The sequence below is a fragment of the Lactuca sativa genome, chromosome 6 (assembly GCF_002870075.4).
Source record: "Lactuca sativa cultivar Salinas chromosome 6, Lsat_Salinas_v11, whole genome shotgun sequence".
Taxonomy (NCBI): domain Eukaryota; kingdom Viridiplantae; phylum Streptophyta; class Magnoliopsida; order Asterales; family Asteraceae; genus Lactuca; species Lactuca sativa.
Genome location: NC_056628.2, coordinates 6634659 through 6648889, shown reverse-complemented (window position 1 = coordinate 6648889; position 14231 = coordinate 6634659). Strand labels below are relative to the sequence as shown.

The 14231-nt window shown below is 34.0% G+C and overlaps 1 protein-coding gene and 1 long non-coding RNA gene across 2 annotated transcripts; one reads left to right on the top strand and one right to left on the bottom strand.

Annotated features, from left to right (window-relative positions):
- Positions 1 to 413: 413 nt before the first annotated feature.
- Positions 414 to 4646, top strand: LOC111913887 (NAC domain-containing protein 7). Its single transcript, XM_052764536.1, has 4 exons — positions 414 to 992; positions 2646 to 2836; positions 3048 to 3314; positions 3683 to 4646. Exons 2-4 carry the CDS (start codon positions 2677 to 2679, stop codon positions 4249 to 4251), a joined length of 996 nt encoding a protein of 331 aa, XP_052620496.1. The 5' UTR covers positions 414 to 992; positions 2646 to 2676; the 3' UTR covers positions 4252 to 4646.
- LOC111913888 (uncharacterized) lies at positions 3186 to 6167 on the bottom strand. Its single transcript, XR_002857646.3, has 3 exons — positions 5970 to 6167; positions 3683 to 5159; positions 3186 to 3314 (listed from the first exon to the last, which is right to left on the bottom strand). It is a non-coding gene; the product is annotated as an uncharacterized LOC111913888 (long non-coding RNA).
- Positions 6168 to 14231: the final 8064 nt, after the last annotated feature.

Below are 14231 nucleotides of genomic sequence, written 5' to 3'. Positions count from 1 at the left end.
GCGACAATCGGGACCTTTAGCGGCGACGCCCATCGACACTAATGATCATTATTCTTGTAGTGTAAAAAGTATTTATTAATTAATAATTTTTTAAAAATAATTGATTAATAATTTTAAATTTTTATAATGAAATTTTTATTAATTTTATAAACTTGATTTTCATAAGTTATAAATTAGTTTTATATATAAAAAGAACATTATTAAAATATAAGTATTATATTATTGTGATGTTGTTATATGAAAGTTTGAAACTGAAGACCCCTAAAAAGGAAATCTTCTCAAACATTCTTTTTGGGTGTGGGGATTGTTTAAGTGATCCCATGCCATCACATTCTTAAACCTCACTCATCTCTCTCTCTCTCTCTCTCTCTCTCTCTCTCTCTCTCTCTCTCTCTCTCTCTCTCTCTCTCTCTCTCTCTCCTGCAACATAAATATCTGAAAGCTAGAAAGAAAGAAAGTGGTCAGAAAACATAAAAATCTAGTTGTGTATCTATATAAATTTGTGCTGTACATCACCATCAGTAGCTGGTGGTGGGTGGTGGTTGGCGTTGAGGTGTAGTATATCACCGCCGCATTATCATCATCTTCTTTCCTTTTTTCACGGGAAGCTTTTCCGACAATCCAGCTAACTCTTCCTCCATACCCAATGAACCCCACTTTTATACCGCTAGTATAAACTAAGTGAGAAATCCTTGTATTCATTCTTTCAGTTTGTGTTTGTTTTGTTAGGGTTTGAGTTCTTTGGGATCTGATGTCATTTTTGAGAGACAAAAAGACAAGTTTCTTTCACTTCAATTCCCGAGGAAATTAAAACCCTTTTTGGTCCAATAAACATTCCTTCTGTTCATTGTTTCTTTTTTCGTTTTTTGTCTCCTTTTGTTTGTTTATTAACTGAAGCTGAGGACACTTGTTCTGAAATTAATCCTCTCTCTCCAACCACTCGAAGAAGAAGAACAAGATCGACCTAAGTGAAGAACTTCATCATTTCCAAGGTTTTCTTTTTTATTCATTCTTTTATGTTCTTCATCTCCAATCTTTTCTTCTATGTGTGTACCTGTTTTAACCTGGTTTTCTTCATGAGTTTCCCAATATATTTGAGATATTCAATTAGGACCTATACTAAAAAAAATATATTTTATTTTAATTTTATGTTGGATTGATCACGAATTGGAAGTTCATGCGATTATGTCCTCTTATTTATCATGAAAGCCCATCTTGATAATTAAGTTCATTTTTTTTTTGTTTCCCTCTAATTTCTAAGGTATGGAACTGGTCTTCTTGCTGGATCGATATCTATAAGGGAGAAAAAAATGTCCCTTTTAATTATATTTAATAACAATTTCACTACTATATTTGCATAGAATTGAAGCATATTACCGGGTTCACAAAGTAAAGTGCTTGTATATTTTGGTTGTGCATTATTATTTAGTTTTCACTTTTGTTTAGTGGTGAAAACTTGAGTGGCATCCCCATGAAAAAGCACACTTGAGTAGTTTTATCTTTATTATCAAGTAATAAAAGGTTTCTTCTTCATTAGAATGCATGGTATCTACATTCAGTTTCATTTCACATGAGATTCATATGTTCTATCATACACATGTTTTTTTCTTGAACTATACAAAAGCTAGCTATTATACATTGATGCATGTCTTTAAACTTGAACATATAATCTAAGAGTTCGTAGAGATTCATGTGGTTGATCAGGCAACTTAATAATTGGTACTCTCTCTCTCTCTCTCTCTCTCTCTCTCTCTCTCTCTCCTTGTTCATGCAAATTTACCCATGAGATTAAGCTCATCTTTTCAACATAATCGATATCTTGAAGGAGCATGAAGAGTAAGATTCTTGTTAGATAATTGGTTCTTGGATCCCTCCTCAAGGTTGCTTTAAAGCTCTGAGTGTGAAGAGGACCAGAAAGACTTGTGAAAACTTAAAGAACTTCCTACATTGATAAAAAGAAACTTATCTTCTATCCTTGTCAAAAAGATTATTTTCACTAAGAAAGTTCCCTTTTCTCAACGGATGATCAAGAAATGAACTTTTTTGTACTAGTGTAAATCTACTCTTATGTCTATACCTTCGTCCCAAACAAGACTTAAACCCTCAACCATTTGGCTGATGACACATTTTCACAACAATTGATACGACCAAAGACACCTTGGCCACTATTTTCTAGTTAAATCTAATGTGTTTCCCTTTACCCCTTTCATATATCTTCCTTGATTTACATTTTTTTATTCTTGTATGTAGTTTATTTCATGATCAACTTTTAATAGGGTCAGACATGTATGTACCAAACTTGTAATTTCTGTTGTTTTGTCCTCTCTAGCTAGAGTGAATGTTTTATTAATGCATTTCCTGTTAAAAGAACTGAAATGAATCATATATGTAAATCGGTAGTTTTCATAGTTCATGTTACTTCAGTGTCATTTGAGTTTGTGCTCTATTCAGTTTGCATACCTACATACGGAAATACCATATTACATATATGTATGTGTGTAGATAGAAATTTCTCTGTATGTCTTTTACACTAGTTTATATATATGATCATATTAATAGAAATTGTATGGAAGATATATAGGATATATTTTTATTTGTATCCACCTCAACCACTAAATATTAATGATGCATCATCTCAAATGCAGGTGATCCATCAAGCATTTTAAGTTGCAGAATATGAATAACTTTTCACACGTTCCTCCCGGTTTTAGATTCCACCCAACTGATGAAGAACTTGTAGATTATTACCTCAGAAAAAAGATTGCATCAAAAAGAATTGATCTTGATGTTATTAAAGACATTGATCTCTACAGAATTGAGCCATGGGACCTTCAAGGTGCATCAGTTCATCATGCACCAAGTTAGCTAGAGGTTCCTGAAAAACTTGCATTCCAAGAAAATCTGTTGATACATTTATGAGTTGTCAAATACAACTTCACTGTGTGTTACTTATTCCATGGATGCAAAATTTTCTAAGCCCTAATTAGGCACTTATTTTAAGTATGTTGTTATAGTCCTTTTAACATTTTTTTTATCATTATAAACAGATTTATGCAAGCTAGGAACTGAGGAACAAAACGAATGGTATTTCTTTAGCCACAAGGATAAAAAATACCCAACAGGAACTCGCACAAATAGAGCTACAAAAGCTGGGTTTTGGAAAGCCACTGGAAGGGATAAGGCCATATACTCTAAAAATAATCTAGTTGGCATGAGAAAGACCTTGGTGTTTTACAAAGGTCGAGCCCCAAATGGACAGAAATCTGATTGGATCATGCACGAGTATAGACTTGAAACAAATGAAAATGGAACAACTCAGGCAAGATATTATACATCCATTATTAATCTTGCTATCATATATTTTTTGTTTAGTTTTATCAAAAAGCTACTCCAATATGTTAATTTTAGTCTCCACATGGACAAATAAAAACGCTTTGAAAGTTACGCAAATTTTCTTGAACCCGAAAAAACAAGTCGATCCAATTTTGGCGTTTTGATTATGTAATTTTGATGTATTTCTGGTCGGGTAGGAGTGTGTGTGTGCATATGAACATATATATGTTCACATGCAAACATGCTTTAATTTGGTTCTTATGTTGACATTCTTGTGAATCACTTTCAAAATCAAGAAATTAATAGAAGATGTTTGATTGTGATGAAGTGACATTTTTGTTTTATTTACGACAGGAAGAAGGATGGGTTGTATGTAGGGTATTCAAGAAACGAATAACAACTGTACGTAGGATGGATGAACATGATTCATTAGGCTGGTTTGATGATCAAGTCTCATTCATGCCAAATTTTGAATCGCCAAAAAGGATTAGTACTCATCCTTACACTTCAAATACATCATACCATCATCACCAGTTTCCTGCAAAATCTGAACTTGATCAATTGCATTACAACTTGCCTCAAGATCACTCATTTCTCCAGCTTCCTCAATTAGAATCTCCAAAAATTCAACAGCCTGTTTCTACCACTTTTCATCCATCAACTCAACAGTTAAACATCAACTTGCTTTATGGTAACAATATTGGTGAACAAGATCTTCAATTAACTGATTGGCGAGTACTTGATAAGTTTGTTGCTTCTCAGCTTAGTAATGAACAAGATCCTTCAAATCCTCATCCATCATCTCTTCAAATGACTGAACATATGAACATGCTTTTAAGTGATTCAAAGAGTGACGAAATGGCTTCCGAATGTGCTTCCATATCCACCTCCACTTGCCAGGCTGATCTCTGGAAATAATTAATTTAGAAACATATATAAATGAGTTTCTAATCACATCAACAAGAAAATGAAAGAAAAAGAAAGTATATTATGGTGACTAGAATGCATGTATTAATATCAAAGTTCGGCAAATATATTATGGTGACTAGAATGCATGAACTAATGCAAGTATATTATGTTTTTTTTTTTTTATATTACTTTTTTTTTGTTATTGATGACCGGTTGAGTATAGTTTTAATGTGGGTCGTGAACGGTTCTAAGAAACTTATCGGACTATATAAGCTTTGTTAACTAGCTAAGTAGATATGTATGTAATTCATATAACATATTTCTAATGTATGCATGTATGTACGTATTATGAATGTTCTTATTTGTTAAGACTAATTAACAAGGGAATGAAAGTGTTTAATCTATATGTTAATTTGTGTCCTATTAGTTATTGCAGCTCAAAAGTTGCTTGTCAAGCCTAATGTTGATTTGGTTCATATTAATAGTATACTTCTTTATGTTAATTTGTTTGCTTCACAAGGATCTTTTTTCGAGTTCTAAAACATATTTTTACTATGGTTCTTTAACATCCTTTGCTCCTTGATGATCATTTAGTTTTAAAAAAGACGCAGACAACAGGAAAAAGAAGACAATACATGAACCAGAAACAATCTTACTTAGTTTAAGCATGAAAGAATGAAGAATGTGATCACTTTAATGTATGCATGCATAGCTATGCTTATATAAACAGTAAGAACTAAGAACTTCCTCAGGGTCTTAAATGCACAAATCGGCAGTTGGATGAAATCCCACACTTGAGTATTTGTCAAGAGATGTTAACAAGCCCTTGATGCTTTCTAAATTGTCCTGATCGAGTTTAGGGGAATGATGTTTAAGCAGCAGCAGCAGCAGCACCATTTTGTTTCTCAGGTTCACAACTGATTACAAGAATGTAAAAAATGATTGTGAATTCTGACATTAATATAACTTATGGAGTCTGGTACATGGATGAGTATATAGAGAGGTTATTGAAGTGAAGTACAAAAGATTTCATGATGATTGGAGAAGGTATAGTTAGGTGAAACATGAAAAGAATATTGGAATGATGTTGATAAAAAAATCATGTTAGCCTTACAACTCGAATTAACAGCTCATGATCGGACCTCTTATTGCATGATGTTGATAAAAAAATCTCAATATTCTATCCTCAAAGGTCATCTATTAGCAGTTCCTGTATTTATAATTAATACGAAAACAAAGGGTCGCCATTAATGGAAAGTTATGGCTCATGAGAGAGAGAGAGATGAAAATATACCGCCTTCAAATGTGATCATTCGTATATGAAGATATATATTGATATAGTTTCTTCTATAAATGCTGGTCTTATTGAAGCCGAACCCACAAAAGTAAGAAAACTAAATGGCAAACAACATAATATCTTTTTGGCGTGAACAAACACACTTGTGTGAAAACGAAAGAAAAGGTAGGAAAGATAGAGAGTATGCGGATATATATTAATTTCCGTACATACAGAATTGGTCGCTGAACATAGCTTGTTATTTTAATTGCTCAAAAGAGCAAAAAGATTGTCATGAACCAAATTAAAAAGGAGTCTTTCACTCGCAAATTGCAGGCTCTTCGGCATGGAAGTATGTAATTTGAACCAAAACTAGACATATTCTAAAGAAAGAAGTGAAAGTATTGAGACAAAATATAACAGGAAATGCTTAGACAGATGAATGACTCACCAGTCACCATCCAAATAAAGTTGGCTTCAATTCATCCCCAGATGAAACGATAATTTGACTGAAAGAATCTAAGAGTAAAAGTGGAATTTTACACTGAATCCGATGGAATTGTTGAAATTGGATCTTCGGTGTTGAGGAAAGAAAGACAGGAATATGTTGTTACTGGAGTTGAATTGAAGAAGAATGTTTTGTAGTTTTTTGCAAAAATTTCCTTTTACGCGATGCCAACTTCACAGAGGACATCATCATGAGGCGTGCACTTCTTGAAGTACTCATATGTATTTGTACAAACATAACAAAATACACACAAACCCACACAGGCCTAAATCATTAACTAGAATTTACTGAATTACTGCTTCTCGTTGACCAAAGGACTCCTTTCATTGACATTAGAGAGCTTTTTTAATTTATCTATAAAAAAGCTCAAAATATAAAGGCCATTAAAGAAAAAAAAAAGGTAAGCTTTTTCATTTTTTTATTAGTTGTTCCTTTTAATTAGTTAAAAATCTAAGGTTTCCATACCAAAAATGTAACACCTCTTGCTTACGACTTACTGTACTAATTAAGAGTCCACAGAACACTACAAGAAATTAAGGTATTAGCGATGACGGGCGTCGCCGCAAAAGAGTGCCCATATTGCCGCTAAAACTATTAGCGGCGATGTTGAAAACAAGTGATAACAATCGATTCGACTCACAATGTCTGATACAGTTATTCAAGAACAAAGGGGCTTTTATAGCCATTACAAATAACATAAAGAATGAGAAAGACTCAAAACATAACAAATTGATATCTTCTCTAATTCTCGTTCAACACAAAGAAGAAGGGAACGACTTGGTACTTCGGATTACTAAGTCACAACGACTCTCACTACAACAATCGTACCCTTTGCAGACGACGATTTTAGACCCTATGCCGACGACAAGTCGTCGGGATAGGGTATGGCGACGACAAGTCGTCGGGAAAAAGTCGTCGGCACCGGTGTGTCGGCATAGGTCTGTTAAGTCGTCGGCATAGATGTCGTCGGTATAGCTAGCTCTATTGCGACGACATGTCGTCGGCACAGATTTTGTCAACGACGTTTTTGACGAAAAAAAATAATGTTTTATTAAAATCCTATGGCGACGACAAGTCGTCGGGACAAGTTGAGGCTATTACGACGCCTTGTCGTCGTTAAAGGGTTTTATCAGTTAACGGTTATGGACCTATAGCGACGACTAGTTGTCGGGATAGCTACTGGTTGTTTTTTTTAGCTTTATAGGTTTTGTACATTACCATTCCTGCATTTTTAACAAATCCAAAAAACATTGCAGCATATATCAATTGAAATACATTAACTAGGTACCATTGTTCAAATTCAAAACATCAAATTCAAGTTTAATATTACAATAAGTAGTTAACTAACATTGTTCATAATACTAAAAAAACATCAATCATCATTATCATAATCGTCTTCTCCTTCTTCTTCTTCTTCTCCTTCTTCTTCTCCTTCTCCTTCTTCTTCCATCCTTTTGGCAAATTGTTGAGAGCTACTTGCTTGTGTGTTATAGTTGAATAGAAAGTTAGGAAATGGTGGTGGTTGGAAGTTCGGAATACAAGCCGCCAATGATGCATTATATTGTTGCAAATATTCTTGCATTTGTTGTGCATCGAATTGGGATTGAGATTGGGGTTGAGATTGAGACGATTTGGAAGTGGAAGGCCGTTCATTTGGAATTAAACCGAAGTTGGCGGTTGGTCTCCTACCCACCCCGCGAGCATGTCCACGTCTCGTCCCAAGGGCACGTTCTAAACATTCTTCCTCGTTTACTTCTCCTCCTTCCCCAACCTCGTTTTGCTTTTTCTCATATTCATTTTGAATTTTCTCCTAAAATAAAGAAAACAATTAACATACGTTAATTAAAACAAACAACTAAACTTAAACATTCAAAAAATAATAATATTCCTTAAACATGAAACTATAATTAATAATAATATATTTAAACAACATATTCATTTCGTTTATCACTTACCAATTCTTCTTCTGCTCGACTTGTACACCAACCCGAACCTTCTTTGTAGCGCATTTGTCTCCAACCCTCAATATGCTGCGGCTTGATTCCCATTTGTTCCTATAATAAGTGAAAAAACAATAAATGTATTTGTACAAATGTTAATAACAATTTTAAATAATACTAATGTATTTTATTACCTCTAAATAACGTCGTTGAGCATACGGTCTACATCCATGAGCACTTGTGTGTGGAAGTTTCGACCTAGTAACTTTATTTTTTTCCGACGTGCGTCTGTATTCCTCGGTCAAAAACAACAAATCAATCATATCGTTCCAAGCTTGGGCGGGCCAATCATCCGGTGGACGTCTTCTTGCCCTTTCCACATTACGATATCCACCAACTCTATCAAAATGTTTTTTCATCTGATACTTGCGCTCTCGATAAGCTCTTTGCATATCTGCTTGGATACCCGCTCGAAGGGGTTCCCACAAGTTTGTGCCCCGATACCTATCAATATCAAAATAAGTATGCAAAAGGAAAAACAAATTTGATTAGTAAAAAAATATTTAATAAGTGTAAAATTCAATACATATAAAATGTATTGTATATTTACCTCTAGCTCGGGATATAAATCAACTTTGTACTTGGCAGGAACACGACGCCAAGTATGATAATGCAACGGTACCTTTGATCCCACCAGATTTGAGATCAGTCTGACAAACAGTTGCCCGTTGTCCCCTATAACTCGATACGTCCGCCCGGAGATATCAATTAGCAATTCCAAAGGCTTACACTTGTTTTTTTCATACTCATCGTACAAATTTAAGTTTCTCCCTTTGCCACGCACATTCACATTCTTCGCTTGCGCTATATTTACAAATACAATTGGAAATTTAGAAATTTAAAACATTAATATATCTAATAATTAAAAATTTCATATAACTTACAAGATTGGCAATCCGATGGTACACCGCGTGCATTCCCGTGTGGAGGTCTATCCCCACCGTCTCCTCCGTGTCCCCTCGCGACTTCTGCCCTCTGTTTAACAAATATTATAAACGTTCAAAAAATATAATAAAACTAGAAATAAGCAACATTTCGAAATTTAACAAATATTATAAGCCATCAGGAGATATAATAACAATAACATACCATCAATCAGATTCATCACTAGAACAATATACATGTCTAACATCATCATCACTGTCATAGTTTTCATTATTTATTTCTTCATCTGAAGAGTACGTATCATTATCGTCATTTTCATCGTTGATGAAATCGTCATCGTTTATATTAGGAGCAACATTCCTCCTAGCAACCACACTTGATTCACCAACTTCACCTAAAGTCGTCTGCATAGGTAAGGTGCCTAAGTCGACAACCAAGGTAAAATCAGTTGATTGAGTGTTGTTCACAACATCTATCTCATTCACAACACCGATACTTGGATGATTCCAAAGTTTTCGATGATGAACCTCTTCCACAACTCTCCAGTTATTGTTTTGAGTGGGATCTTGGAGATAAAATACTTGTTTAGCTTGTGTGGCTAAGATGTATTGTTGATCATCAAACCACGTTTTACCGACATACCATTCATGACTGGTATCAATAAGAATCATATTATTTATAGTCTTTAAGCGTCCATTACGTAATGAGGCATTGAACCATTTACCACGAAAGAGTACAACTGATTTATCATATAAATAATGCAACTCTATGATCTCCTCTAATTGACCATAGAATGGTGTACCGTCTTCTCCGAATGTAACAACACCACTATTTTGAGTAGTGCGTCGGAGATCACGACTATTCACAACAAATCGGACACCATTTACTATGCATGCAGTGTACGAATATGCACGCAACGGACCATATGCCAACACCTTTAATTCGTCAGTATAGTCCGTAGGCACATCTTTTTGGAGACAATAAATCTGTAAGGAAATATAAGATTATATGTTTAAATATCTTTTTCTGTATATTAAAATAGTGAAGTTAATTAGAAACATATTTTTTTGTTAAATATCTTTTTCTGTATACTAGAATTTTCAGGAAAAATCTACTTAATAGCCTCTCCCTTCTACGTGTTTTTATGTCACTCCATATGGAAGGCTTGATCATTCTAAATTTGTCTAACAATCTTATTTCTTTATTTTGTAAATTATATTTTGTTTGAATAACAAATGGCATTTTCAAACTCTTTCAAACTAAAGAGGTTGAATGGATTAAAAAATAGACCATGATATTATAAAATATCTTGAATAATCTTAGTTCATTCTACACATCTTTATATTCATACCGATATTATTGTTAACAAATTATTGATATCGTTATCTTGGTAAACATCAAAGATCATTTCATTATTGTCATATTGAAAGAACATATTTGGACTCACTACAGCTATATATATATATATATATATATATATATATATATATATATATATATATATATATATATATATATATATATATAACAAACAATACAATTAGAAAAAAAATTAGAAAAAAACAACAAACAACAACACAATCATGTATATATACAACACAATCACACACACACACACACACATATATATATATATATATATATATATATATATATATATATATATATATATATATATATATATATATATATATATATATATATATATATATATAAACAATTTCAACACAATTCAACTTCAATTTATATATATATATATATATATATATATATATATATATATATATATATATATATATATACACACACAAACAACAAACAATTTCAACACAATTCAACTTCAATTTCAAAAAAAATTAGAAAAAAAAACTAACCTTTTGGAATTAAACCGATGTTCTATTTTTTTTGCTAGTCAAAGAAGCAAGGTGGTGGCTGGTGGTGATTTCCGGCGGCAACACTAGGTGGTAGAAGGTGAGGCAGTCAATAGATCGGTGGAGCTTCACCAACAGTTGCTACACACAAAAAACCCCAAATTAGGGGGAAAAATCAATATCAAACAACAATAACAAACAAATTAAGGGTAGAAATGACATTGGATTCGACAAATCGTCGGAAATTGAAGCTGGGAAGTCGATTTCGTCGCTTGGGAGGAGAAAGTGCAGAAAACAATCGCTGTGTGCAAATGAAAGAAAGCTGCGTATCTGTTTTAGGGTATACCCCTATGCCGACGACATGTCGTCGGCATAGGATCGACATAAACAACGACGTATTACTTAATCCTGGAATATAAATATAAATGTAAATTAAAAAACCTGTCCCGACGACTTTTCGTCGGCATAGGATGTCCAAAAACTACGTCGTTTTTCTTTTTCTGGCACTTGGAATAAAAATAAATAAAAAATCCTTTTTTTCTTACCTATACCGACGACACGTCGTCGGTATATATTTTCATATTACCGCCAACATTTTCGTCGTTCCTACCGAACCTATGGCGACGACTTGTCGTCTGCACAGATATAGCGGTCAAAGAAAGTTGGTCAAACGTTCCAAAAGCTATGGCGACAACTTGTCGTCGGCATAGGTAGACCTGTAGCGACGACTATCGGCGTCGGGATAGGTGTCGTCGCCGTAGCTTGGTATTCTTGTAGTGTCTTGCCTTTGGACCTTATTTCAAACACAACCTAAAAACGTGGGCTAAACCAAAACATTGAGATTGGCCCAATAAATTCCTTCCCTTAAACAAGTAAGCGTTGAACTTCTTATTTAACATCTCTCACTCTAATTTCTTCTCTGATGAATTCAGATGCAACTAAAGTCAATGGCATGGTCATCATGTCTGCTAGCTGCTCCTATGTGCAACTTCAGTTGTGTAATGTCTTTGTTCACCAATTCTTTAATATAGTGAAAACAGACATCTATATGCTTTGTTCTTCTATGCATTACCGGATTCTTTGATAGCTTTATGGTTGAATAATTGTCACACATAACCTCCACAATTCCAGCCTTTTCTTCAAGTTCTTCAAGGAGACCTTTTAACCATACACAATGACATGCACATGTTGTAGCTGCAACATATTCTGCTTCTGTTCATGATAAAGTGACAACTTCTTGTTTTCTAGAACCCCAACATATTGCAACTCCACTGAACAAACATACATGCCCAGAGGTGCTTTTTCGGTCCGCTAGATCATGTCCATAATTGCTGTCAGTAAACACTTTTAATTTCTTACTTTGATCCTTCACATAGTGTAGCCCATTGTTCATAGTCCCCTTTATATACCTCAAGACTCGTTTTGCCATAGCCATGTATTCCTTATTGGGATTTGCCATAAATCTTGCTAAGATCTCTTAGTCCCTTTTGTGCATTTTTTATGAAGTATGGTTTAATGATTGTGCTTTGTGGTCCTGGTCCAAGCTCCCACCGCCAGAGCAAAGAAATCAGAAAAGTAGTTTTTATCTCCTTTACCAGATTTTGAATTTACTTTTCACTTTGAGGTTTCAATTGCAAATATGATGTTTGTACTGGTTTGAATTTGATGTTTCAACTCATTCAAAAAGGCTGATGATTTTGAGGTTTATGTGATATAATTTGAGGTATGTATTGGTGGTGGTTGCCGGAGGTGAACCATGTGCTAGGTTTTTAATGCAGGAAATGAATTTGCTACTTGATCTTTGAAGGGTAGTGGTTTGGTCGAGGAAGACGAAGGGAAAGGTGTGGTGACCCACATTATTAATTAATTTTTTAAAATAATTAATAAGTATTAAATTAAAAAAAGAATTAAGAAGGGCGTGTAGTCTTTTTAGGTATGGAAGGGCCCAAACGTGTGACAAAAGTATATTTTAGGGACCGTTCGAGTTAAAAAAAAAAATTAGGGACTAGGCGTGGAGATTACCCCAACTGTATCGACCATTCACGTAATTTAGGCTTTTTAAAATATAAAAAAAATGAGTTTGTAAATAAGGCATTAGAATCTATATTGTAACAGATTAATAGAAAAAATTAGTATATCCATATTCAAGCTTCAAAAAGAAAGAATATGTACCTTGGTGCTTCTCTTGATAAATTGACGAAGAATTTTAACTGATCTCACTTTCAATTACTTAAAATATCAGAATCCACTCATGAATGTAGTGTTGTCAATAGCAACCATAGTGATCTCTATAGCGAATAGTGATACGATGCGATGGTGTGTAGCTATCTGGTATGTAGCGAGGTAATACCGACGTAGCGATAATCACAATAAAGTTGAACTTTTTTTTATAATCGAATATAAATAGCCACGTTTTTGGTTTTGTGGTTGACTAAGTCATAGAAAGTAACAGATATCACCCCTTAACATTCTCGATCCCAACTAAGCCTATCCGTTGTCACTATTCAATAACGCCAACTCTCCTCTAACGATTTCTCCAAAACAACAGAACATATAACCTCTGCCAGTCGAACAACACACCTCCAACACTCGTCACACCTCACTTATGGCAATTTTTATGTACTTACGATTAATGTTCTGCTTAGTTATAATTTAAATGCTCGTTGTTATGACCTTATGATTTAAATGTTCATGCTCATGGTTTCTAAAATATTACGATTTTGTTTCTATAACGAGTTTTTGAATTTTGAAGTTTGACTTCATGCTCGTACGCTCATTATAATGAAATAGAAATGGTTTATGATGTTTAACTTTTGATGTTCATGTTTGATTTCATTATCTCTTTAATTGATTTTGAAAATAGATGGCTAGTAAAAAACTGTATGATCTAGGATAGACTTAAGGGAATTAGTTAAAGGAAATAAGACTTAGGTTCTATGTAATTTTTGTTATTTTTTTCTAAGGGTGGTATTACAAGACACATGCATCACCTTGCTAGTGATCCCCCCGCCCCCATAGAAAAATGTATAAAAGTTCCAAATGAAGTAAAGAACCATTTTAGAGATGATTTTGAGAAAAAAGATACAATGATAAAGAATGGCGAATAACATACCTCACTTTGATGATGTCATCGTTATATATGATGAAGATGAAGAAGATGCGATTAATAGTGAGGTTATTCGATCGAAAAGAAAAAGGCTCATTTCGTCTACTGGCTCAATTGAAAACTTCAAGAAAGTGAAAAGGCCTTTGGATATGTTATTAAAGCCATCTGATCAAACGGGGAAGAATTTGGTTGGAACCCCAAGAACATAACAAACTCCATAAAAAATGAAGACTTGATTGGGGCACGGGTCGATCTGTTCCATGGGGACGTCGAACCCTATAATGGGGGGGGGGGGGGGGTGAATGTAGGCTTAATGGGTTAAATGGTCAAAAAGTCTTTAAAA

Excerpts from the sequence above, each read along its gene's own strand:
- LOC111913887 (XM_052764536.1), top strand. The coding sequence starts at position 2,677 with ATGAATAACTTTTCACACGTTCCTCCCGGTTTTAGATTCCACCCAACT. Across the intron at positions 2,837-3,047 it reads TGAGCCATGGGACCTTCAAG|ATTTATGCAAGCTAGGAACT; the intron begins GTGCATCAGTTC and ends CATTATAAACAG. Across the intron at positions 3,315-3,682 it reads AACAAATGAAAATGGAACAA|GACAGGAAGAAGGATGGGTT; the intron begins CTCAGGCAAGAT and ends TGTTTTATTTAC.